This window comes from Muscardinus avellanarius, assembly GCF_963383645.1.
Source record: "Muscardinus avellanarius genome assembly, chromosome: 6".
Classification (NCBI taxonomy): Eukaryota; Metazoa; Chordata; class Mammalia; order Rodentia; family Gliridae; genus Muscardinus; species Muscardinus avellanarius.
This window is the reverse complement of record NC_137791.1, coordinates 72443460-72469472: the sequence shown is the minus strand read 5'-3', so window position 1 is coordinate 72469472 and position 26013 is coordinate 72443460. Positions and strand designations below refer to the sequence as shown.

The 26013-nt window shown below is 38.8% G+C and overlaps 1 protein-coding gene across 2 annotated transcripts in view; it reads right to left on the bottom strand.

Moving 5' to 3' along the window:
* PRKG2 (protein kinase cGMP-dependent 2) overlaps positions 1-26013 on the bottom strand; it is a gene marked incomplete at both ends in the record, with an annotated part of 95912 nt that overhangs the window by 54162 nt on the left and 15737 nt on the right. For both annotated transcript variants that reach the window (XM_080697452.1, XM_080697453.1), the window contains 4 exons: positions 8033-8096; positions 12445-12550; positions 14379-14492; positions 17856-18022. In XM_080697452.1, the coding sequence (XP_080553578.1) occupies positions 8033-8096; positions 12445-12550; positions 14379-14492; positions 17856-18022 (451 nt within the window). The remainder of the gene's footprint in view (positions 1-8032; positions 8097-12444; positions 12551-14378; positions 14493-17855; positions 18023-26013) is intronic.

The window sequence follows — 26013 nt, the reverse complement described above, 5'->3', positions numbered from 1 at the left end:
AGTTCTCCGCGATGGTGGTGGAGACTTGTATTCAGGAGAAGCAGAAACCGGATCTTACCAACTTTATTTTTTTGGAGAAATTACACCAAATGTCGAATGCTACCATCACGCATGCTTAGGAACACTGGACAACATTCAGAGTGGAAAAAGAGCCTGGGAAGGATTTGAAACGGTGGAGGCAGTGGCAATGCCAGTGGCCAATATTCGGGGGAGGCAGAGATCTGATACATTACAACTGGAACCTTTGAAATACTAACCACAGAGACAGTGATCGGAACCTGCTGAGGGGTTAGGCGGGCGCCGGGGCCAGTGGCCGACATCGGAGCTTGCTGTGAGGCAAGGCCACTACTGAGGCCTCCGTGGCCGGGATTGGAACCTGCAGAGGGGTTAGACCGATGCTGGGGCCAGCGAGGCCGGCATTGGAGCCTGCCATGATGCAAGGCTTGTGCTAGGGCCTCCGAGGTCGGGTCCGGAACTTGCTGAGGGGTTAGGCCGGTGCTGGGGTCAGCGAGGCCGGCATCGGAGCCTGCCGTGAGGCAAGGCCAGTGTTGGGGCCCCCGAGGATGGGACCGGAGCCTGTTGAGGGGTTAGGCCGGTGCTGGGGCCAGCGAGGCTGGCATCAGAGCCTGCCATGAGGCAAGGCCGGTACTTGGGCCTCCGAGGCCAGGATAAGAGCCTGCCGAGGGGTTAGGCCGGTGCTGGGGCCAGCGAGGCCAGCATCGGAGCCTGCCTTGAGGCAAGGCCGGTACTGGGGCCTCAAGGCCAGGATAAGAGCCTGCCGAGGGTTTAGGCCAGTGCTGGGGCCAGCGAGGCCGGCATCGGAGCCTGCCTTGAGGCAAGGCCGGTACTGGGGCCTCTAGGCCAGGATAAGAGCCTGCCGAGGGGTTAGGCCGGTGCTGGGGCCAGCGAGGCCGGCAGCGGAGCCTGCCGAGGGGTTAGGCCGGTGCTGGGGCCAGCGAGGCCGGCATTGGAGCCTGCCCTGAGGCAAGGCCGGTACTGGGGCCTCTGAGGCCGGGATCGGAGCCTGCCGTGAGGCAAGGCCGGTACTGGGGCCTCCGAGGCCAGGATAAGAGCCTGCCGAGGGGTTAGGCCGGTGCTGGGGCCAGCGAGGCCGGCATCGGAGCCTGCCTTGAGGCAAGGCCGGTACTGGGGCCTCTAGGCCAGGATAAGAGCCTGTCGAGGGGTTAGGCCGGTGCTGGGGCCAGCGAGGCCAGCATCGGAGCCTGCCTTGAGGCAAGGCCGGTACTGGGGCCTCCAAGGCCAGGATAAGAGCTTGCCGAGGGGTTAGGCCGGTGCTGGGGCCAACGAGGCTGGCAGCGGAGCCTGCCGTGAGGCATGACCACTGCTGGGGCCTCCGAGGCCGGGATCGGAGCATGCCAAGGGGTTAGGCCGGTGCTGGGGCCAGCGAGGCCGGCATCGGAGCCTGCCTTGAGGCAAGGCCGGTACTGGGGCCTCTAGGCCAGGATAAGAGCCTGCCGAGGGGTTAGGCCGGTGCTGGGGCCAGCGAGGCTGGCAGCGGAGCCTGCCGTGAGGCAAGGCCGGTACTGGGGCCTCCAAGGCCAGGATAAGAGCTTGCCGAGGGGTTAGGCCGGTGCTGGGGCCAACGAGGCCGGCAGCGGAGCCTGCCGTGAGGCATGACCAGTGCTGGGGCCTCCGAGGCCAGGATCGGAGCATGCCAAGGGGTTAGGCCGGTGCTGGGGCCAGCGAGGCCGACATCGGAGCCTGCCTTGAGGCAAGGCCGGTACTGGGGCCTCGAGGCCAGGATAAGAGCCTGCCGAGGGGTTAGGCCGGTGCTGGGGCCAGCGAGGCCGGCAACGGAGCCTGCCGTGAGGCAAGGCCGGTACTGGGGCCTCCAAGGCCAGGATAAGAGCTTGCCGAGGGGTTAGGCCGGTGCTGGGGCCAACGAGGCCGGCAGCGGAGCCTGCCGTGAGGCATGACCACTGCTGGGGCCTCCGAGGCCGGGATCGGAGCATGCCAAGTAGTTAGGCCGGTGCTGGGGCCAGCGAGGCCGGCATCGGAGCCTGCCTTGAGGCAAGGCCGGTACTGGGGCTTCCGAGGCCAGGATAAGAGCCTGCCGAGGGGTTAGGCCGGTTCTGGGGCCAGCGAGGCCGGCATCGGAGCCTGCCTTGAGGCATGACCAGTGCTGTGGTCTCCGAGGCTGGGATCGGAGCCTGCCGAGGGGTTAGGCTGGTGCTGGGGCCAGCGAGGCCGGCATCGGAGCCTGCCTTGAGGCAAGGCCGGTACTGGGGCCTCTGAGGCCAGGATAAGAGCCTGTCAAGGGATTAGGCCAGTGCTGGGGCCAGTGAGGCCTGCATCGGAGCCTGCCGTGAGGCATTACCAGTGTTGGGGCCTCCGAGGCCGGGATTGGAATCCTGCCAAGGGGTTAGACCGGTGCAGGGGCCAATGGCCAGCATTGGAGCCTGGCGTGAGGCAAGTTCACTCCTGCGGCCTCCAAGGTCGGGACCAAAGCCAGCTTAGGGGTTTGACCAGTTCAGGGGCCAGCGAGACCAGAACTGGGTCCTCCTATGAGGCAAGGCCGCTGCTTGAGCCAGCGAGGTCTGGATCAGTCCACTGAGTAGCCAGGCCACTACTGGGACCATCAAGAGTGGGATTGGTACTTGCAACGCAGCATGCACAGAGAAATATCGCAGAAAATATAAATCAGACGCTTCTCTTAATCAGCAATAACTAGGAGGAAAAGGGCAACAGGAAGAGGTTGAGCTATAGAAAGGGCCCTATAGTGAAGCAACTAATGTGACCAATCAGAGGGTATGTAATACTGGAGGACGGAGCCTCTTTAAAACGCAGGAGGTACATAAACAAATGTATCAAAGTAAATCACCAAAGAAGTGTGGGATGGAGGGAGGGGGAGGGAATGGGACGGGGGCTGGAGGAGGGCTAATTGGATGATGTGTGCTTGTATATCCTCTCAAGTCTTGTACTCCAATATGATTGATATATGACTACAATGCACCAATTTAAAACATAAATTAATTAAAAAATAATAAATGTGTTATAGTTTGTTTGCCCCAAATCTTCATTCTGTCTCACTTTAGATTTAAGAACCGGCCCTCACTAGAGACAATCTCGATTTTATAGAAACTGAGATAATGAAAATGTGTTGTTTTAAGCCACCCAGTTTGTGCTCACTTATTTCAACAGCAGCATAGAACTAAGATGCTTCTCTAAACATTTAAAGGTAGGTACATGTTCTTATTATGATTTTATGGTGATAACTGTGACCCTGAGGGACAGCCACATTCCCATAGTCCAGGTGTCTTTATTATCTAGCTAATGTTCAATTCCCTTCACTAAAGTACCTACAGCTCTGTTAGTGATCCCCTCTGCTTCTTCTCTGCTCTAAATCTCTTGTTCCCCTTCTTAAGCTCCATCCTCACTACCGGTGTGAATCCTCATTACCAGTGTGAAACAGAAAGGACATAGAGAATTTCCCAGGTGATGTTAGGCTGCTCTTCATTTACAAAGCCTTTGTTGGGTGTGGAGGTATGGCTTTAATTCCTGCCAACCAGGTAAGTTCAAAGGGGAAAGGGTTGCAAGGGGACCCTCAGAAAGAGCTTTATTGTTACTTAAGGAACAACTTTCCTAGTGGTATTTTTCCCTGGGATGATTCTTTGTCACCCAAAACCACGGAAGGAAGATAAATAATACCTCCCAGTGTGTTGACAGTAACTTCATAGATTAGTAATGGCTGTGGAAATAGGTCAGACCAAAAATATATAGTGGTAAGTACTGGCTGTGATTCTAGACTGCCCAGTGCTTGTCAACTGGGGAGAGTAGCCAGCCAAGCCAGGGTGGTGACCAAGACCAAAAGGAGAAATGTAAACAGTGTGGTTATTGTCCTGCAGTCCCATTGCAAAGGGGTCGCTTAGAGGACCAAAAAGCCAAAGACCCCATCCTGTAGAGCAATGGTTTTCAAGCATTTTTTTTTACTCTGACCTGCAGTAAGAAATACATTTCACATGTACACTCAACACACGCACAAGATCGTGTTCACATATAGGCATTTATATAAAACATAAGTATATTTTTCAAAACAGTACTTCATTCACTACTCTATTTCTTTAAATTCCACTAAATTGATTTGATAACCTAGTAATAATCTGTGACCCAGAATCTAAAAAAGATATTTTAAAAATGGCGAAAGCCAGATGTGGTGGCGCACGCTTATAATCCCAGTACTTGGGAGACTGAGACAGGAGGATCACACAGATTCGAAGCCAGCCTCAGTTATTTAGTGAGGCTCTCAGCAACTCAGTGAGACCCTGCTTCCAAATAAAATATAAAATAGGTCTGGGAGTGTAGCCCCTGGAGGTAGAAGGCTCCTGGGTTCCATTCCCATACCATCAAAAATATACATATGTGGCTAGAAGCCTTGAGAGTAGTGACTTAATGTTCAGCAAAACAGAAAGAAAAATAAGGAAATCAATTTCAGGGTAGATTGAGAGGTGGAGAGCACAAGAAACTGCAACAGCTAAACATGGAAAGACCTTATTTTTCACTTTAAGAAAAATGCTCAGTTTGTATAATCTAGCAAAAGGCCAAAAACTGAATGCCTATAAAAAAAGAATGTATAAAACCAAAAGGAACTCAAAGGTAATGGAGGAAAAATAAATGGGTAAGCCTCAACTTCCTTAGTGTCTCTAGTTTGTGGCTAGGACTCCTCATTATAAAGAAGTATTGATGATATACAACAAGATGTATCACACACACACACACACACACACACAAACACACACACACACACACACACACACACACACACACACATCTCCATGCATCAGGTGACTAGGTATCCAAGTATGTTTTAAAAGGTGTTTATAGTTATTTGGATTGTTACAAGTTATTTTTTGTTTATTTTCCAAGTAGGATGGTCAAAACATCTTAGAAATTTTAAGGCAAGCACACCTAGATTAGGTAGACTCCATCAACCATTCAGCATCAATTTAATACCTAGCTTGCTATTTCTAAGGAACTAGATCCTACAAAATAGAATCCAACATAAATTACTCCCATTTGAGTAAGCCAGCTATCTAGTAAGCCAACTATATAACCAACTATACATTATTTAAATAATAATAGAACCCATGCTGATGTGGCCCACCACCCCTTATTTTTTTAAAGGAGGGGATACTAATGTTCACCACAATTAATTGATAGCTCATAGTGATAGAGGAAGGTCCACAGCCCCTAATCTCCAGACTTTGAACTACTGGACTTTCTACATCCCCCAGTCCCTCCACTCACTGACCCATGAGTCAGCAAAATCAATGGTTATCTTAGGTTTCTCAGGACACTGGATGTAATCATTAAAATGAGGGAAAAACTCTTTGGTTTACTCAGCTTTTAGTTGGGACTATAAGAAAGACAAGACTTTGACAAAACTTGATTAAAAATGGAAAAATACCTAAATGAAGAGGCACACTGGAAAGTTCCAAATACATATATTCTATTCATATGCCAGTGCTTTTCAAACTTCAACGAACATAAGAATGTGGATTTGGGGCCTCCTCCCAAGGGTTCTGATTCAGTAAGTATAGGTGGTAGCTGAGAATCTGTCTTTTAACAGCCAGCACAGGTCTGTAGAAAGACAAGGACATGCCATGCTACTCCACTCCCAGCACCACTGTGGCTTTGGGGGAGGATGCAGGAGAGAGCGGCAGTGCAGGACAGTAGGCCAAACACAGAGCTCCTGACAGGAGTTAGGTGACTTTACCATTAATCTCAGTGTTTGCGATTCAGGGCAGCACAAAGTCCACACTTCTGGACTGATGACCTCACGTGGGAGTAGAAAATCTTTCCTCTCTTGTCTTTTGTCTTGCACAACAGCCAGGGGCATAAGTCACTGGTTGCTGTAAATCTCATCAACTGCCCTCCTCCTGTCTCTGCTTCTCAAGTACTGGGAATACAGGTATGAGATTAGTATTCAACTGTTACAGTGCTTCAGTGAGTATGTTGGTGTTATTTTCACTCATTTTCCTGGGAGAACATGAAGGCAATGGCTGTATCTAGAATGAAATGTTCTGGGTGAGTTGGGTGGTTACACTGTTGAAGCCACTTCACCATCTAGGCCTTTTGGTCTAGACGGTCAACAGTCTACACCTTAAATAAATCAGACCAACTGCTTGGTGATGGAAAGTTCTGATTATTCTCTTCCCCTGCCCCCCACAGACATAAAAATAAACTTCTCATATCAACTCTTGAACAGCATGACATATCCTGTCTGTTTTCTCAGAGACCATGGAACCAGTTCATGGGACAGCTGGTCCTAGAACTCAGCAGGCCCTCTGTCATAAGCTCAGTGGTTTAGGGATCAAGTGTTGTCAGCACCACACTGATAGGTCATTAGTCCAACCTATGTTGCTAAGTTATGTGCTTTTCTTAGGCCTAAACAGATTCCATTACTCCCTTGTTCATCATTTTTGCATCCGAGAACTTTCACACATAACAGAGACACATTTGTTTGCCAGGTATGAATAAAGAGGCTTTTACAATCTGTGCTGTTCTCCACGGATGCTGAAATATAGTAAATCTTTTTTGGGATGTTTTAAAAGATGAGACTTTCAAACTTGAAAACTTGAATTGTGTGTTAATTATTACTGGATTTGAGTCCCTATCTATAAATTATATAGCTATTGCCCATGGCTACTATAAATATGTCTAATTTACCATTTAATTTTAATTATACTAAATTTTCATTTTGCTGTCAGCATGGAATTCCCCTCTGGTGAATCCACTCTATTAGTATGATATTAAAAGCAGATTTCCTTGGTTAACAAAAAAATATATAAGACCTCTCTAGTTTTAAGAGGAAAAAAAAACACCTTCAGAAATTGAAATGAATTATTAATTTGTAACATCTGTGATTGGTTTATGTTACATTGGAAAAAGTCCCAAGAGATTCAGGATAAGCAGTCTTCTTGAAAATGACTTTATATCCGAAGCCCCCAGAGACATAAGGCCAGGCACTGTGTCATCATGGCCTGTCCTTGATAAACTGCTAGAAGGGTTCCATGAATTGTAAATGGAAACATTACCGGTGTCACTTACACTTAAGGATAAAATGCCCCCCTCCCTTCTCACCAGATATTAGTTTACATTGTATATTTTGATTGACAGAGGCATGAATCTGTCAACAATCAGCCTTGTGGGGCTTTTTTTCTTTCTCCCACTGAAAGCAGGCTCGACTAAAGCTTAAAGCCTAGATGGGGCTCCTTTACCATTCCCTACTGCCTTCCAGTTCCATTAAAGCCATGTTAGTTTCAGTAAAACTGAACCCTGAATAAATTAGAGGGGTTATTTGCTTTGAATTTTAATCTCCAAAATCTGAAGAGATTTTCATAAAACACATACCATTAGACTCTAAGGTACAGGCCATAAAAGCATTATTCACAAAAAGGCTTGATGAGTCTTGGACTGGAACCAACCATCTGGGTTGATGGCTAAAATTAGTGTTTGAACATGTTCCAATATGTTGTTTTCCTCTAGATATTAAAATAGGTAACGTCCCCCTTGAGTAGGGTTTTTTAAATGTATTTTTGTGTCCTGGAGTGTTCAAGTGTTGAGTGTTTCATCGTCTGAATCAGAAGCTTGTCACCAAAAACACCAACATGCCCTTTCTGTGCTCTATTTCCTAATTATGCCTCACTGACTCCTTTATACTATGAAAACTCTGCAAGGGATTGTGATGTTAATTGTAGAAAGTCAAATGCCTCTTGAGTAAGGCAGATCTGTCTTATGAAATATACTAAAAACATTAAAATATGTAAATCAAATTTCACTTTACACATGCAAATCCAATTTCCTTTTATACATTTTAAAAGAGTCTAACTCTTCCTGGCCCCTTATTTCAGTGTGAGTTGGCCTAAAATTTTTCACAATAGGGAAATGTTCCTGGTCTCTGTAGAATGGTGATCTACCATCTTTTCTCCTTTATTCAGTTATAGAGCTAGATTCTATAACTAGCTTCCAAAACCTTGTAATAAAACTGAATTTTTCCTTTAAAATTTCTTACCACTTCCAGGCAGTCAATGATCTTGGTTAGTTTGTCTTCAGGTAAATTCTTCAACAAGGATACGCTTCAAAATTAAAAAGAAATCTTCACTTAATTATCTTCCCAGATTTAACTAAACACACACACACACATATACTTTAGATCTCAAAATGTTTATATTAGCTTAAACATTATAATTCACTTTAATTTTTCAAAGTAAACTTTCAAATAACTGAACACATAAACAGCAGAAAAGTATATGCATTGGAAATCATATATACATACAATCCCAAATATTTACCATAAGTAAATAAAAGTAATAATAAGCTGGGCACAGTGGTACACACCTATAACCCCCGTATTTAAGAGACTGAGACAAGAGGATTTTAAGTTCATGGCCAGCCTCAGAAACTTAGTGAGGCCTTCTGTAACTTTGTGAGAACTTGTTACAAAATAAAAATAAAACAAAATAGGACTGGGAGTTTGCTCAAAGGTAGAATGTCTCTGAGTTCAATCTTTTGTACTACCACAACAAAAAAAGTAATAATAAAATGAAAATAGTATGTCACACTAAAGGAGAAAAGTTGCATCCTGTCAATTTGGGGAGAAAATCATTTTACATTTCTTGTTGGCTTTTCAAAATGAATCACATCTGGAAATGAGTTTCTCTCCACATTGCAATTGCTCTTCTATTAGCTTGAGTGAGGAGCTCTGCTTTCAATGGAGAATCATATTTTCACCTAACTCCTTGTAATTAAAACTGAATGGGGGAGATTTGCATTGAAATGGTCTTTGCTTATTAGTCATACTGTGCTATCTTTTCAAAAATCAATGGTAACCAGAGGCATGTAATAATAACATTGTTTCATATAATACAGAGAATTAAATAGAATACTGAAACCCATTATTTTAAAAAATAAGAAATTTCACTCAGTATGACTGACCAATCAATATGATTAAATTGTTCTTTTAAAGGAATTTATCTTCTACTTTACCCATTTTTATTTAGAAGAGTCAATGAAATTTCTATAAGATAAATACTTTTTAACCATCTAAATTTGATACCTCTTATGGGAAAAATAATGCTACCCTCAAAGATGCATGAGTGGATCTGCTTTTGTGAAAGCAGAAAATTCCAGACTGACCTCTACACATCAACTGGGAGGCACAAGGCCAAGAGACATGTATAAGAAAGTTTGCACCAGATAGCTGAAATTACAAAATACTGGAAGAGGCCCCAATGGGAGAACAGATAAATACACAGTGAAAAAGTCAAATGATGGACTACCATAGGAGAAATGAGTCTTGAAAAAATATTGAGCAAAATATTTGAGCTTCAAAAAATAACACCACTTTTATAAAATTCAAAAATAGGCTTAGCCAAGCTATAGGCAACATTATAAAGATTACCAAGGAAATGATCATTATATGTCCAATTACAGACTACTTCCAAGAAGCAGGGCTGTGGGAGGATGGAAATGACAGGTGGGATCACATGAGAACTTTAAGGATGCTGACCATTTCCTCTTCCTTAGGTTGGGAAGTAGTTTCATGAATATTTATTTTACTATAATTTTTTGTGGTACTGGAGATTAAACCTAAGGGCATTCTACCTCTGAGCTATACCCCCAGCCCTATCTTTTATTCTTTATTTTGAAACAGGGCCTAAGTTGCAGAGGCTGTCTGCAAACCCATGATCCTCCTGTCTCAGCTTCCCAAGCATGCACCACCATGCCTGGCTTTGCTGTAATTTTTAATTTAAAGGTATTAACTGATACATAAAATATAAACATTGTACACATGCATGTTGTAATGTCTCTGTACATTACCCAATGTTTAAATTAGGGTAAACACTTATCTCCTTAAACTTGTATCATTTCTTTGTGGTAAAAACATTCAAAATCCCTCCTTCCGGCTTTTTGGCATACACATTATCATTACCTATTGTCATGGTTTATAAGAGCACATCAAAATTTCTTACTTTTATCCATCTACAACTTAGTACCCATAGATCAACCTTTCCCCATCCCTACCTCTCCTACTCTCGGCAGCTGTTGGTAACCACCATTCTACTTTCAACTTCCATGAGCTGACTGAGATTCCACATATAAGTGAGATCAGCAGTACTTGTCACTGTGTATCTGGCTTATTTCACTTAATAAAATAATCTTCATTGCTAGAAATTTCTGTGTGTATGTACATCACTGTCAACATGATTTATATTATGATGTGAGACTAAAATGCACCAATAAGGCATATTAAAAATTTTAAATGATCTTCATTTACAGCCATGTTGACACAAACGGTAGAATTTCACTTATTTTACAGTTATACTGCATAAATGTGCCACATTTTCCTTACTCATTCCTTGGTCACTGGACACAGATTGTTCCTATTTCTTGGCTACCTTGAATAGGGAACATGGGAGCACAGGTGTCTCTTTGACATACCGATCTCATTTTCTCTAGATACATATCCAGTAGCAGGAACTGCTGGTACTACAATGTTTTGTTACCTACATAAATAAGTACTACATATCTTAAATTGTCATCTACTTTATAATAAAAATGTATATATAAAAAGAAAGTATATATCACTGTATATTATAGAAAAAAATGCCAGGCGTGGTGGCGCACGCTTGTAATCCCCGCGCTTGGGAGGCGGAGACAGGAGGATCGCGCAGGTTCGAAGCCAGCCGCGCTGGCGTAAGAGACCCTGTTTCAAAAATATAAAATAGGTCTGGGAGCGTAGCCCGGAGGTAGAAGGGCTTCCAGGAACCCCAGTACCACCAAAAAAAAAAAAAAAGAAAGAAAATATATGCAGTATATCACTGCATATTATGGAAAAAATAAAAATGTTTCCCATATTTCCCTATTGATGAAATGATAAAAGGAACCAGAACTTGTCATTGATTAACACATTCTAATGAAAGTTTTACTTCTGGTTCAAACCAGGATTTATAATGTTAGTAAACTTGTCACCTTTGAGGAATACTGGGAAACCAGAGGTAAGTGGGGGAGAAACCTTAGTCTACAGCCCCTCTCTGAAGGGAGGAAGCAGGTTTATCTTATTCTACACTGAATTCACAGTTTTGATATCTGGAAATAAACATCTGTTGAGCAAATAAAAGAATGAATGAAATATTAAAAGGATGGAAGGAAAGAATAAATATGTGCTAGCTCATTACCTGAGCCCCTTCCACTAAGACAGAATACACTAGACTGTGAGGGAATTAACTGCTATGCATAGAGGTTCTGTTTTTTATCTCAAACACTAAAATATAACCTATAGGCTCTGGTTTATCTATGTATCCCTTTTTAGCCCTTGCTTAAGGGTGGCTTATTAATTGTAAATGCTGACCTATGACACTCAGTTCTTTGGATTTGAGAGTGCCTACATTCAGGTGATCCCACAAAGTGATGACTACCACAGAAGCTGGCAATCAGAGAAGGCACCTGCTTGCCATTATTGCCGCTCTGCCGGTTGTCATGGTTTCCTCTAGGAGGGCAAACGGGTAAGATTCTGTACAAGAAACCTTCACACCTGCAATGTCCTACTGACTATACCAGTGTGGTCCTTTGGTGTTTACTGAGCCCTTGGTATATGTAAGGCACTGTTCCACAGGCTTACTATGCAAGATGAAATCACCATACAGTACTTAAGAACTTAGAATTTAATTCTGGAAAACACTTGATACACTTTTAGTATTACATATTACAGATTCAAAGACTGTCAAAACTCTCCTAAATGGTCCCAAAATAGTTTAAATAAGAAACTTAGAGTCTCAAAAACTTTCCTTAATTTGTAGTTTTTAAACTACAAAGACAATTGTTTCTCTATAAATTGATGTATCCACATTGAGCTACAGAATATTCCACAAAATGAGCAGGTTTCAAGGATCTGTGTCACCATTTTTGGCATGTCAATTTGCTATAAATCATAGTAATTTAGAAGGAAGTGTGGCTATGCAAATGAGAAAAGGAATGTCTCAGGTAAAGCAAGGGGAGTAAAATAATCTTTATTATTAATATTTATAAATTAAGACCTATAAATTAATCTTTATTATTAAGCATTGTTAGAAGGGCTATCTTTTTTGCTATATCCTTTTAAAAGCCTTTTCAAAGCCAAGTGAGCAATCAGGGTGACCGTTTAGAAATTTTTGCACATTTTTCCACATTTTTCACAAGGCTCCATCAATATCAGGGCCAAAGAGAGCAGGAAAAATAAATATAATCAACACATAAAACTAATGAGAAGTCTATCTAATTTTTTATTGATAGTGGCATTTTCTGCAAGGGAATACATTTGCTTCTTGGTTTAATAATGTAGAACATGCTTAAATGAGAGAGTAGAGTAAAATAGTTATTACAAAACAAGCATATCCACATCATTGCTGCCTCATGTGTGCATGTTCCCCCGTGTGTTAGTCTTACCTTCTGAGGAAGTTTCTGTACTGTTCATCTCTAGCCTGTGCTGTCCTCCTCATTATGTTCTGGAAAACCTCTCGATCTAGTGCCCACGTTTTGACATTGGTAATAGCTTTAGAAAAAAAAATGACAGGATAATAAAACACTGTATAGCAACCACATCAAGAAAGCATTCCAAAATGTCAATCAATTAATTTGCATTTCTTGGGAAATGCAGTATTTAAGCATGCTAATGGGAGGAAGCAGAGACATGAATGGTGACTAATTTTAAAAATCATTTGGGCTTCGAAATGCACCATGATTTGGAATTGGGCAGCAGAGATTTCCTTCCTAATTGTGTTTTGGTTAGCATGATATTCAAATGAGACTTCAATTCCCAGCTATGCACTACATCATCAGGAAGTAGTTCAGATTTGTGCTGTTATATTAGAGAAGGTCTGACAACCTGTAGCTAATCTAGAGAGTAAAGAATCCAGAAACCCGTGGCTAGAAATTAAAGATCTCTGTACGTATAGGCTTTTGTGTGCATATTTATCTTGTCATGCTGTTTAGACATTGTTGCCAAAAAATTCTATATATTTTAATGGTCTCTCTGTGGTTATGTTTGTATAAAATGTACACAAATAACTTTAAAAGAGATTACAAAACAGGGTTTTTTAGGACAAAAGCATTTTTTAAAATAAGAAAAGACATTGTAGGCAAGCATAAAAATCCAAAAAGTAAGTAGACCAGAAGTAGCAACTCTAAAAACAATCTTGATGAAATTATTGTTGTAATATTGAAAAAATAAAAGAGAACCTACAAAATAGGTCAAGATCTAAGGCTCTGGTATATGAACTTTAGAAACAATTAGAATTATCTTAGTACTCATGTTAAAATATAAAATCCAGGGCCCCTGGCCAGAGATTCTCCTTCAAATTTGGAGTAGAACCCCAGAATCTGTATTTTTATTAAATACTTGTGCAATGTTAATACTTATATCCCAGCCCCAAACACTGAGCACATTAAATACTTCCAAAAAACAAAATTCAAAGTTAACAGGAATACAGTCAGTAAAAATGAGAATCCCTAAAATAACGCAACTAATCCTAAAAGTCATTCACAAAAACTCTCATTTAACTCACTCCCTTTTGACATTTATTCATTTTCATTAGTTTAATTATTTTTTCTTGCTTATAATCTGGTCATAACCTCAAGGAAACTTGAAAGCAAACCTTCTGGATGAACCAAAGGCACATATCTGTATAGTAAAAGGAGAAGTGACAATTGATGGAATATTGGAATCATTCAGTTTAAAGCTTTTAAAATTTTATTTATTTTATTTATTTATCAATTTTTTTTAGTACTGGGGATGAAACCCCGGGGCATTCTACCTCCAAGCTACACCCCCAGCCCTATTTTTTATTCTTTATTTTGAAATAGGGTTTCACTGAGCTGCAAAGGGCCTCAATAAGTAGCTGAGGCTGTCCACCAACCATGATCCTCCTGTCTCAGCCTACCAAATGCTGGGATTACAAGCGTGCGCCACCACGCCCGGCCAAAGCCATTTTTATCTTCTACATACAGGTATCTGAAAGATAAGTTTTTTAATAACTTGAATTATATAGATAAGTGAATCCATGTAAATACTTTTATAGGCATAGCATGTCTATTAATAAGAGCATATTAAGCCAGGTATATGGGACACATCTATAATACTAGTACTTGAGAAGCTAAGACAGGAAGATCTAAGGTTTGAGCCCAGTCTCTGCAACTTAGTGAGACCCTGTTTCAAAAAAAAAAAAAAATCAAACCTGGCTGGGGTTTAAGCTCAGGGTAGGATGCCTCAAAGTTTAATTTCCCAGACCATATGGGGCAAACAAAAAGTTGCAAAGCTGACTTAAGGAGATAATTATTAACTCTATGCAACAAATTAGATAGTGCGTTTAATCTCCTGTTACCTTTCACAGAGGCGGTCCTTGTGCAGTTGTACAAAATGGCTAGTTCTCCAAATGTGGTCCATAGAGGGATGGATGAGAGCAATTTCTCGCCTTGAAACACCTCTAGTCGACCCTCTACCAAGGAGAATTTAAGAAAACACACATAATTAAAATCAACCCAGATCCCATAAATTAAAAAGAAAAGAAAGTATGCAAAATATACAGGTAAGGTATGATTCTCATCATAATAAGAGTGTGATAAAGTATAGCCAGAAATCAGCTCCACCACGTTCCTTGAGAAAGTTACCTTCACTGACTAAAGTTCCTAGTAAAAAATGGGAATAATAACAATAATATTTATTTCATCTGACATGATAATTAAGAGCTAATATAGGCAGGAGACTTAGAACAATGGCTAGCACCTAGTAAATATTATGTTAGTAGTAGATATTGTTAAGCTGGTGAGGTGGCACATGCAATATAATCCCAGTACTTGGGAGGCTAAGACAGGAGGAATGGTCACAGGTGCCAGGCCAGCCTCAGCATCTTCGCAGAACTCTCAACACCTTAGTGAGATTCTACTTCAAAAATAAAATATAAAATAGGACTAAGGGTGTAGCCCAGGGGTAGAACATTCCTTGGTTCAATCTCCAGTAACACACACACACACACACACACACACACACACACACACACACGTTATTGTTAGTATTACGATAGTGTAACAAAGGTTCTTCCCTAAATTTAGTGAATAGTACGCATTTTGTTCAAAAATTTTCTACCCTATAAAAAGTATAGTACATGAAATGATTTCTCTTATACTAGAAATTCAACAAGTTATGACTTAAAACACAGCTCAGGAATTCACAGTGACAACTGGCTTCTAGATGCACAATGGCCCTGAAGCCACACAGCCTGGCTCTAAGAACTAGCTCTTCAGGGATACTGGCTATGTGACCTTGAGGTCAGCACTGTTATCTAATCTCTCTTTCCTTTAAATGTTGTACCTATTACTTAGGAATACATGACTCTATCAATAGTACTAGGGCACTTGTTTGTCCCCAGGAAAAGACTGGAGGAAGCAGAGCTTTAGGCAAACTTTTCACAATTCTTTTATCCTGCAATTCTTTTCTCATTTCCCTTCAAACAAAATCTTACCTAACCGAAATCATAAGCTAATAAAAATTCTAAATTCTTAAAGGAAGAAAAAATGGTAGAATGATGTCTCTTCCCCTTAAAAAATTAGTTTCATTCTCCCTAATCAGCGAAGCTGGGTCATCTCTGCATCCAATCATTCCATGAATCTGATCTGAGTAGCAATATTTCAGGTGCCAGATCAACAGGTTAAACAAAAGAGAAAAAGCTGCTCATTTCAATAGAATTTGTAAGAAAAAAGACTCTGTTTTTGTTCCAAGCCTCAGAAATTAGATATGCAATTCAATAATTTCTCATTACAACTAATTCTATCCTATCAAGACACTTAAGGGTACGGTCCAGTTGATATCATGTTTCTTAATGTATTTCAAGGCTTTTTCCTAATTGGTATGGTTCATGGGGCTTGAGTAATTCTAAAGAGATATATGGAATACCAATTTTTCAAGCTTATACTATTTGAGATTCATGCCATCTTTTATAAAAGAGAATTTTTTAATTATAAAATTAATTAGCTCTGTAAGATAATTAAACTGGGCAATTTAGTCCTTAGATGATACCATAATTAATTCAAATAAGAAGCTATCCACTTTTCACTTCCATGGATGTTGCTATAGCCTTGATCTCAATAGCTGCATTGATGCTGACAACTGTTCAACCTCTGCTCTCCCCAAGCCTTTTATCAAGGTAATTGGCAAAAAACAAGATGGGCTGACATGAGTTTCTCATTTTCTCCTAGCAGGTTCCATAAATATTTGTTGACTCACTGATCTATCCTCTTTAGAAAGAATGCTCTAATGTTGCTGAAATAGATAGGAAATGCCCAAGAGAAAAATCAGAAAAAATTTCTCCAGATAACTTATCCCTATATAAAGAAAAATGGGAAAATTTGCTCTGGATCACCTGTCCCTATAAAAAGCAGAGGGACAGAAGGGAATTTTTGTTCTGGATCATTTGACCCTATAAAGTTGAAGGGTAGTGAAATGAAGGTTGTAATTCACCATTTGTGTAGAATAACTACTTGGGAATGACCACACTTTTAAAGTTGCCTATTAAGATTATATGGCAAACAATACACTAACAATTATAAAAGTAACATGTTTAAAGAATCAAAATATATGAAAACAATCTTTTGCACCCTCTAAATAGAATAACATTAGCAAAGTTTGTATTCTCATATATAGGTTAGTACATGTCTTTTTAATTTGTGCAGATAGGCAACTTCTGCTCCATACCTAATGAGCTTAAGAAATAGGTATAAACGTATTGCTTAGGTTATCAGAACCCAAAATAGGAAATCACAGCCCATCTCAAGTCAATTTGACATATGGTAAGTCAAGTTAACTTTTTTCTGAGACTCAAAGAGTTGGGCAATTCAGATCTGGAGAGGCATTCAATAAAGTTAGTCCCTGTTCAAATAATTTATTGCTTCCATAAAAAATTTTTTTGAGTAGCCATTTTAAAACCTAAGCATTTGTGAAATAAATCCTTTATCCATTATAATTATCCAACATGTATGCATGTTCAAGCAATCATTGACAAAGAAAAACATTTAAATAGTTGTAAAACACTAGTTTTTATTGTCAGGAATTCTATAGATTTGTCTACTGGTTAAAAGGACCTAAAGTATTCTTTGAAAGCATTGATATATCCCCAAAATAGTTTCCAGAAATACAAAAATATTTTCCAGGTAAAATATTGAAAACTGTCAATCTGTGCCTCTGTATTTTAAGTGGAAACACTGTGTATAGGGGACGTGGGGGAGGTGAGCAGAGAGAGAGAGACTGGTGGGCGCCAGATCAAATAATAATTTAAATTAAGGATTGAAATTAGTCAAAAGACACTGGTTCTCCAAAACCCAATCCTGACCAATCATAAAAATAAAGATTGAGACCTCAGTAAGGTTTAGAAGCCTACCTCCCAGGAGCTTTAGTGGTTACTCTATTTCAGGGATCCCCACCTGTGGGAGGGGATGTTTTTGTCTTCTATCTTTCCTTGACTTAAAATAAATTTTCATATTTTTATTTTTAAAAAATATGGATTCTTAGGTCATACTGTCTCCATAGTCTTTATTAGTAAATGGAGACAGCACTTGCTTTTATAGGGTTGGTAAGAAGATGAAATGAGATCTCTCTATTGAGTGCTAAGTAGAATGCCATTTATATAGAAAAATCAATAAATATTAACATCATCATAATTAGATCAACGATGTTACCATTTCATGAACCCAATCTATTATATTTTATACAAATACAGTAACTGGTTTTATATTTTTAAATAAATGTTTGCAAAAAGTCACAAGACAATAAGGAAAGCTTTTGTTATACGATAACTAGAAAAACTCACCTGCCAGCACAAAGATATGGTTTCCCGGTTCTCCTTGTTTTATAATGTAACTGCCTTGCTGGTAGTTTCTCCCATACATGCATTCCACCATGTCTTTGATCTGCTGAGGATCCAGTCTCTTCAGAAACTGATTTTTATTAAGGGCATCTGTAATGAGCTTCTTCTCACTGGTGTAATGGAAAAGAATTGGTAATCACAATGAATGACAATTATATTTGGCTATTTATTCTTATTCTTGATATTGCTACCTACATATTTACAACTTCTCCTGCAAGGGCAACTTTTGTTTAGCCACACCAAAAAACTCAACTACCATACCTTCCATGCAAAACTTCTGAAAATATCTTTGAATATTTTCCTGGTAGTTATTATTACACTAATTATTATTATTAGTTCTATTGTCACAAATGTGGCTTTTCTCCAGAACTCTATGGGTACTACTAATGGACACTCAATTTGCAGGTAGAAAATAAGTCTGGTGAATTCCAAGAAGTTGTATTTCAGGATATACAATAGTCTTCACTTACTAATATATAAATTCATATATAGTAATTTATTTATATCTTACTTAATTCTCACCACCACCCTGTAAGATCACTGTATCCTATTTTCTGTGGGAGTGGACTAAGAGGCAAGAAGCAAGTTATTCCTCCTGTAATTTAACTCTAAGCCCATGAGCCTGAAGCCAATGTTGCTTACATTCCATTCCATTGCCTCTTCTGAAGAAGAAAGTTGGCTCCCTTGGGCTCTCTAGGTTTGATCAGACATACAAGGAGACAGTGATGGGGTGTAGCCTGGAGGCAGAATGCCCTTGGGTTCAACTTTCAGTAGCATACATACCAAAAAAAAAAGTCTAGATCTGCTCTGGTCCTATTCTAGGTATGTGTAGACTGAATAGCACTTCCATTCCAAAGCCACATTATATTCATTCCTCAAACCCACATCCTACTTGAAAATCCTAGAATGCTCATTTTTATTGGAAAATAAGTAGCTCAAAATAGAAATTATCATAAATTTGAGATATTTTAGACAACCTACTTTATATTTAGATATCACGAAATTATTGAACTGAGAGCAAAGATGATTTATAAACTGTCACAATCTTTATACAATATCAGCATATCAGACGTTAATATGTTTGTAATCAATAAGTTGAAGGGCAAAAAGAAGAATGTCAACTGAGAACACCAATCATCTTAAAAGACCAAATGAAAATTCTAAAACTCTAAAATTGAAAAACGTAATATCTGAAGCCAGGCGTGTTGGCGCACGCTTGTAATCTCAGCATTCAGGAGTCTGAGACAGGAGGATTGCACAGGTTCGAAGCCAGCCTCGGCTACTTAGTGAGGCCCTTTGCAACTAACTCAGTGAGACCCTGTTTCAAAATAAAGAATAAAAAATAGGGCTGGCGGTGTCACTTGGAGGTAGAATGCCTCTCAGTTCCATCCCTAGTACTGAAAAAAAAAAAGTATCTGAAGTTTAGAACTTAATTTTAAATTTTAATAAAACTACAAATAATTAGAAATAAAATATGTACAAATAAAATTATGTGCAAGTATAATATATCTATAGAGGACCAGAGAGAATACAGGATGGAAATAGAACAAAGAATCCGAAAGAACAAAACATAGGTGACATACGAGGCATAATAGAAAAGTTGAACATATATGTAATCTGGACATTTGAAGAATAGGAAATAATTGGGATATGAAATAACATATTAAGAGATCATATTTAAGTATTTTCTTAATAGACATGAAGATACAGACAGAAAGTACAAGAAAAAGTAAATACATGGGTGACTACAGAAAGACAGTCTTTATAAAATATCAATAAGAAAATATATAACAATAAAGCCCACTATTATATAAAATTATAGTGCACCAATAAAATATAAAAAGTGCATGCAACACATAAAAATAAAATATTCATTTAGTGTTATCAAGAAAAAGCTAAAATTAACCCTACAAATCCAATAACTTGTAGAGTATAAAATATATTACAAATAAATATATGAAAATATCCAAAAATGCAGGAGATGAAGACAATGAATGGAGCTGAATAATTTGAGATCAAGGAATTGATAAAAGTACTTATCTGTATTAGAATTTTAACAAATTAAAGATGCAAATATTTTACAGAGTAATCTCAAAAACATTAGCCGAAGAATGCTTATCCAGAAAGCGAAAAAAAGATAAAAACAGAATATATATATATATATATATATGAATATATATGATTAATTAATCCAAGAAAATGGCAATGAGGTAGAGAAAAAGAATCTGAAGATAAATAAATATTAAATCATATGCTATCATATTTAAAGCCAAATATTTTATACCTATAAGTTCACTAAATATTTCAGTTATAAGATTATCAGACTGAAAATATAAAAAAGAAATATCAAGTGCATGTTACATATAAGAGATATGCATTAAAGATAATTATATAAAAAATTTGAAAGTAAAACATGGAAAAAAGCTATAATATGTAAACACCAATTAAATAGAAATTTTTCCTTGACACAGGAAAGTAGACCTTAATGAAAACATACATTTCTAGAAAGTGATATTTCATATTGATAGCATTAGGAACACACAAATACATAGAATTAACTATGTATGTACCTAGTAAGATAGCATCAAAATACATAAAGCACAATTGGAGGAAAATAGGTAAATTTTCAACAATAATTTTGAAAAATTTTAACCTATTTCTTTGATAAACTACTAAAACAAGCAGATGAAAAATAGAAATAAGAACATCCAAAACACTGATTATCAAACCTTACTTGATCTCTTGATCTAATTTGTATTTTTTTTATTTTTTATAATTTGTGCTTTTTTTTCAATTTTCTGTAGGTCCAGAGCATAGAGCCATATTCTATAGTCCTGGCATTGAATTTACATTGAGAAAGATAAATGTATATGGAAGTAGAGGGTACTGCACTTCAGATGTACAAACCAAAGCTTCTATTTTTATGTCCATTGCAATGGATTATAATGGATCTAATTGGTATTTTAAAAGTCTGTATCCAAGTCGGGCATGGTGGCGCACGCTTGTAATCCCAGCATTTGGGAGGCTGAGACCTGAGAATCACGGTTCAAGGACAGCCTCAGCTACTTAGTGAGTCCCTCTGTGATTTACTGAGATCCTGTTTTAAAATAAAGAATAAGGCCAGGCGTGGTGGCGCACGCTTGTAATCCCCGCGCTTGGGAGGTGGAAATAGGAGGATCGCACAGGTTCGAAGCTAGCTGCACTAGTGTAAGAGACCCTGTTTCAAAAATATAAAATAGGTGTGGGAGTGTAGTCCGGAGGTAGAAGGGCTTCCAGGAAACCGAGTACCACCAAAATAAAATAAAATAAAATAAAGAATGAAAAATTGGGCTGAGGGTGTAGCTCAGAGGTAGAAGGCCCCTGGATTCAACCCCCAGCATCACAAAAATAAATAAATAAATACTATCCTACTAAGAAAACCCTAGATTGAGATTTGACCATTAAATTTTTTAGACTTTTAAAGAAAAATAATATTAATCTTACATAATCTTTTCTAGAAAATAGGAAAGAAGGATTGTCCCCAACACATTTCTAAGTGCCAGAATGACCTGATAATAAAAACTGAAATTATAAGAAAGAAAAATAGAAGTTAATATGCCTAAAAATACCTATAGACAAAAGCAAAACATAGAAAAAGTATATAAAATAAATATTCTATATCAGATTGAAAATAAATGAATATAATTAACCACATGGGAAGAATAAAGGGGTGAAAAATACAGCAAATTTAAATGGATGCAGGAAAGTAGTTGATAAAATGATATATCTTTAATCTGTGTGTATGTATGTGTGTGTTAGTTACTGGGGATTTAATCCAGGGCATTCTACCTCTGAACTACACCTCCAGCTTTTTTTTATTATTATTATTATTATTATTATTATTATTATTATTATTTATTATTATTATTATTATTATTATTATTATTATTATTATTTTGGTGGTACTGGGGTTCCTGGAAGCCCTTCTACCTCCGGGCTACACTCCCAGACCTATTTTTACATTTTTATTTGGAAACAGCAGAGTCTCCTAAGCCAACGTGCGAGGCTGGCTTCGAACCTGCACGATCCTCCTGTCTCTGCCTCCCAAGCGCGGGGATTACAAGCGTGCGCCACCACGCCCGGCCTTTATTATTTTATTTTGAAACAGGGTTTCACTAAGTTACTGTGTGCTGGCACTGAACATATAATATTTCTGTCTCAACCTCCCAAGTATTGGGATTACAGGCATATGCCACTATCCTGCATGAATTTCATAATTTTAAAATTTTAAAAAAGTTCCTAACACAATAATTGAGGAAAATCTTAACCTGATAAGATATATAAAATCACAAAAAAGAATACATTATAATGCACTGTAAAATATTGGAAGCTTTACTTCAAATGTCAAAATGGGACATTTCGGCTCAACCCTGAAATGGAAGACTTAGAAAATTTAATAAGGGAAGAAAGAAAAGAAAAGAAAAACAAAGAAGTAAATGTAGGAAAATAAATTAAGCTGCCATTCTTTCTAAAAATCAGTCATATAGGTGAAAAACTCAAAAGGATGCATTGAATTATTATAAAAGTTAACAAATTATATCAGTCATCTCATTTGACACAAAGTCAATATATAAATTTAAATGTTTCTATATTCTAGCATCAAATGATTAAAAGTAAAAATTTAAAATGACATCATTTATTTATTTATTTATTTATTTATTTATTTTTGGTGGTACTGGGGTTCCTGGAAACCCTTCTACCTCCGGGTTACACTCCCAGACACCTATTTTTTATATTTTTATTTGGAAACAGTGTTTCTGAAACCAGCATGGCTGGCTTCGAACCTGCACGATCCTCCTGTCTCCCCCTCCCAAACACGGGGATTACAAGGGTGCACCACCATGCCCTGCGTAAATGACATCATTTAAAATAGAATCAAGGAGCCTGGTTTGATGGCACAAGCTTATAATCCCAGCATTCAGGAGGCTGACAGGGGATTGTGGTTTACCACTTGCCTCGGCTACTTAGTGAGGTCCTTTGCAACTCAGTGAAACCCTATTCAAAATAAAGAATTAAAAAAAATAGGGCGTGATGTAGCTCAGAGGTAGAATCCCCCTGGGTTACATCTCTAGCACCCCAAGAAAAAAGAAAAAAAGAAATAGAATAGAATCAAGAGCTGGGATGTAGCTCAGGGGCAAAGTGCTTGCCTGAAAAGTGCACCACCCTGGGTTGGATCCCCAATCAAAAAAGACCAAAAAAAAAAAAAATAGACCCCCCAAAAAAAATTAAGCTAGAATAGAATCAAGAGCATCAACTCTGTAAAATTATACCTAACAAAGATGTATAAGACTTCTATAAAATAAAAGTAAGTCTAAATAAATAGAGGACTTTGCCATAAATGTAAGATTAAATTTTTAATGATGTCAAATCTATTCAAATTGAGCAAGTTCAATGAAATACTAACCAACATTTCTTAAAATTTATGAAAATTGACAAACTTATCCTAACTTCTTATAGTCATAAAAATGTCCACGAATAGCTTCACAAAATTGAAGAATGACAAAACTAGAACACCTGATGAGTATCAAGAATTATTATAGAGAGCCACAGAGGAGATACGCCGGCCTCATGCCCAAGGACGTGGCAGCAGTGCCTTACTGCCAGTGACAGTGGCGAGTTCACCGGACGGCTACAGACCAACACACTCAACAGCCCACCAGGCTCCAGAGAGGAGGGGCGGACAGCGAGCCGAGGTGAGCCGCCTGGCAGAATTTGGCAGATTTTTCGGCGCAGGGAGCATCTTAAACTCCCAGGGGCCGGGCTCAGCACACCCTGCAGAGACTCAGAACGTAGCTCAAAACCAGAGAAGAAATACGTCAGCCTCACGACCGAGGGTGTGGCAGCGGCGCTATATTGTCACCAGTCACAGCAGCAGTGAATTTACCGAGTCCACTACAGCTCCATCAGCGCACACAACAACAGTGAGTCAAATTGCAGCCCCTAGAGGAGAAATCCCAGTACAGCACTCCCAGGGACTTGACCCAGTGGGGGAGTGGCGGTGGCAGAGTTATCACACCATAGTCACAACTCCCAGCAGGAGAACGCCCAACCTGGCACGCCCCCATGGTCTAAAGCAGCCTCAATTGACTCCCTGGGTCTGAGACTCTGCGATACAACCCAGTAAAGTAGTAGTGGGGACTGAGATACCACAGACTCGGGATCCAGAGCACCTTAAGTGAAGTCGTAGTGACCCAGAGAAGAACCCAGAGAAGGCACAAACTTCCGAAATCATGGAAAAGAGGAATAACAATGGAGCAATGAATGCCCACAACCCCACAACTTCGGAACCTGATAAAACAGAAATTCAGAGATTTCTAGAAGATCAAATCAGGAAAATAACTGTAGAAATAATAGAGGTGTTTCAAAAAGAACTCAGAGAGAGCCAAAAAGAGATAAAGGATGCAATTAATGAAGTAAAGGCCTCAATTCAAAGCACAAACAACCGATTAGACCACATGGAGAACAGAATCTCGCTCTTAGAAGATGATCATTCCAAAAATGAACGCATAGTTTCTAATCTAGGAAAAAATATCCGATAGCAGGAATCTGATATTGAAGAAATATGGGCCCATTTTAAGAGAGCTAACCTAAGAATAATTGGAATAGAGGAGGGAAAAGAAAGTGAAGCCAAAGGGGTCAACAATCTCTTCAAGGAAGTAATAGCAGAAAATTTTCCAAACATAAAGCAAGAGGTTGATACACAGGTCCAGGAAACTTATAGAACTCCCTTTAGACAGGATCGGAGAAGAGGATCCCCACGCCACATAATTGTCAAAATGACCAATGTGGAAGCCAAGCAGAGAATCTTAAAGGCAACAAAAACAAAGGGCCAAGTGACATTCAGAGACAAAGCAATTAGAATCACTCCAGACTTCCCAAACCAACTCATGAGAGCCAGAAGGGCTTGGAGTAACATATTCCAAACTCTGAAAGAAAACAACTTCCAGCCAAAAATTTCCTACCCAACAAAACTTTCTATCAAATTAGATGGGGAAAGAAGCTTCCATGACAAACAGAAACTCAAGGAATTTATGTCTTCAAAACCAGCACTACAGAAAATACTCAAAGAGATTAACTACAAAGAAGAAATAGGTAACACACACCAGAACCAGAGAAACAAGATCTTCCATCCAACAGACAACTAAGATTGGTTATCTGTGGAGATTCATTATTTATGTTAGTCTTTTACCTATCTCTAAATTGTATTGTTTGCTTTTATTTTTGCTAATTTTTAGGATTTCTAGTTGGAATATTAATATACATTCAGATATAGCACTTGGAAATATTTTATCCCATTCTATCAGTAACTTTTAACTCTGTTTACACTGTCTTTGGATATACAATATTTTTTTTATTTTTTAGGGAGTTTGTATACCTTTCTGTTTCCTGTGCCATTGAAATCATATCCAAGAAATCACTGCCAATTTCAATGTTGTGAGGTTTTTTGACCCAGATTTTCTTCTAAAATTTTATAGTCTTAAGATTTATATTTAGGTCTTTTATCTATTTTGAGTTAATATTTGTATATAGGGTTAGGTAAGGGTCCAGTTTTATTCTTTTTCATGTAATTATTATTTTTCAACAATATTTAGTTAAATGATTATTATTTTCTCCACCAAATATTCGTGGAAACCTTGTCAAAAATAACTTGACAATATATGGAAGAATTTATCTCTAGGCTTTTATTTAACTCCAATGGTTTATATATCTGCCTTTAGAACAGTACTACACTGTTTCAATTATTGTAGCTTTATATGGTTTGAAATCAGAAAATATACATCTTCTAGCTTTGTTCTTTTTCGAGATTGTTTTGGGTATCTAGAGTCCATATTCCATATTAGGATAGATTTTTTCTGAAAAATAAATAAATATATATATGATAGTTTCACCTAAAAAAAAAGAAAAAACTATTCTCTGGTAAGAAAGAAAGCAAAAAGAAATATTGAAATGTTATCTTTAAGTCATCAAAAGATTGGTATCAGAAAAATGAACCTGTTATGTGAGATTATCACTGTTAATTTTGGGTAAATTGCTATAATACTAGATGTCAACCACTAAGCCA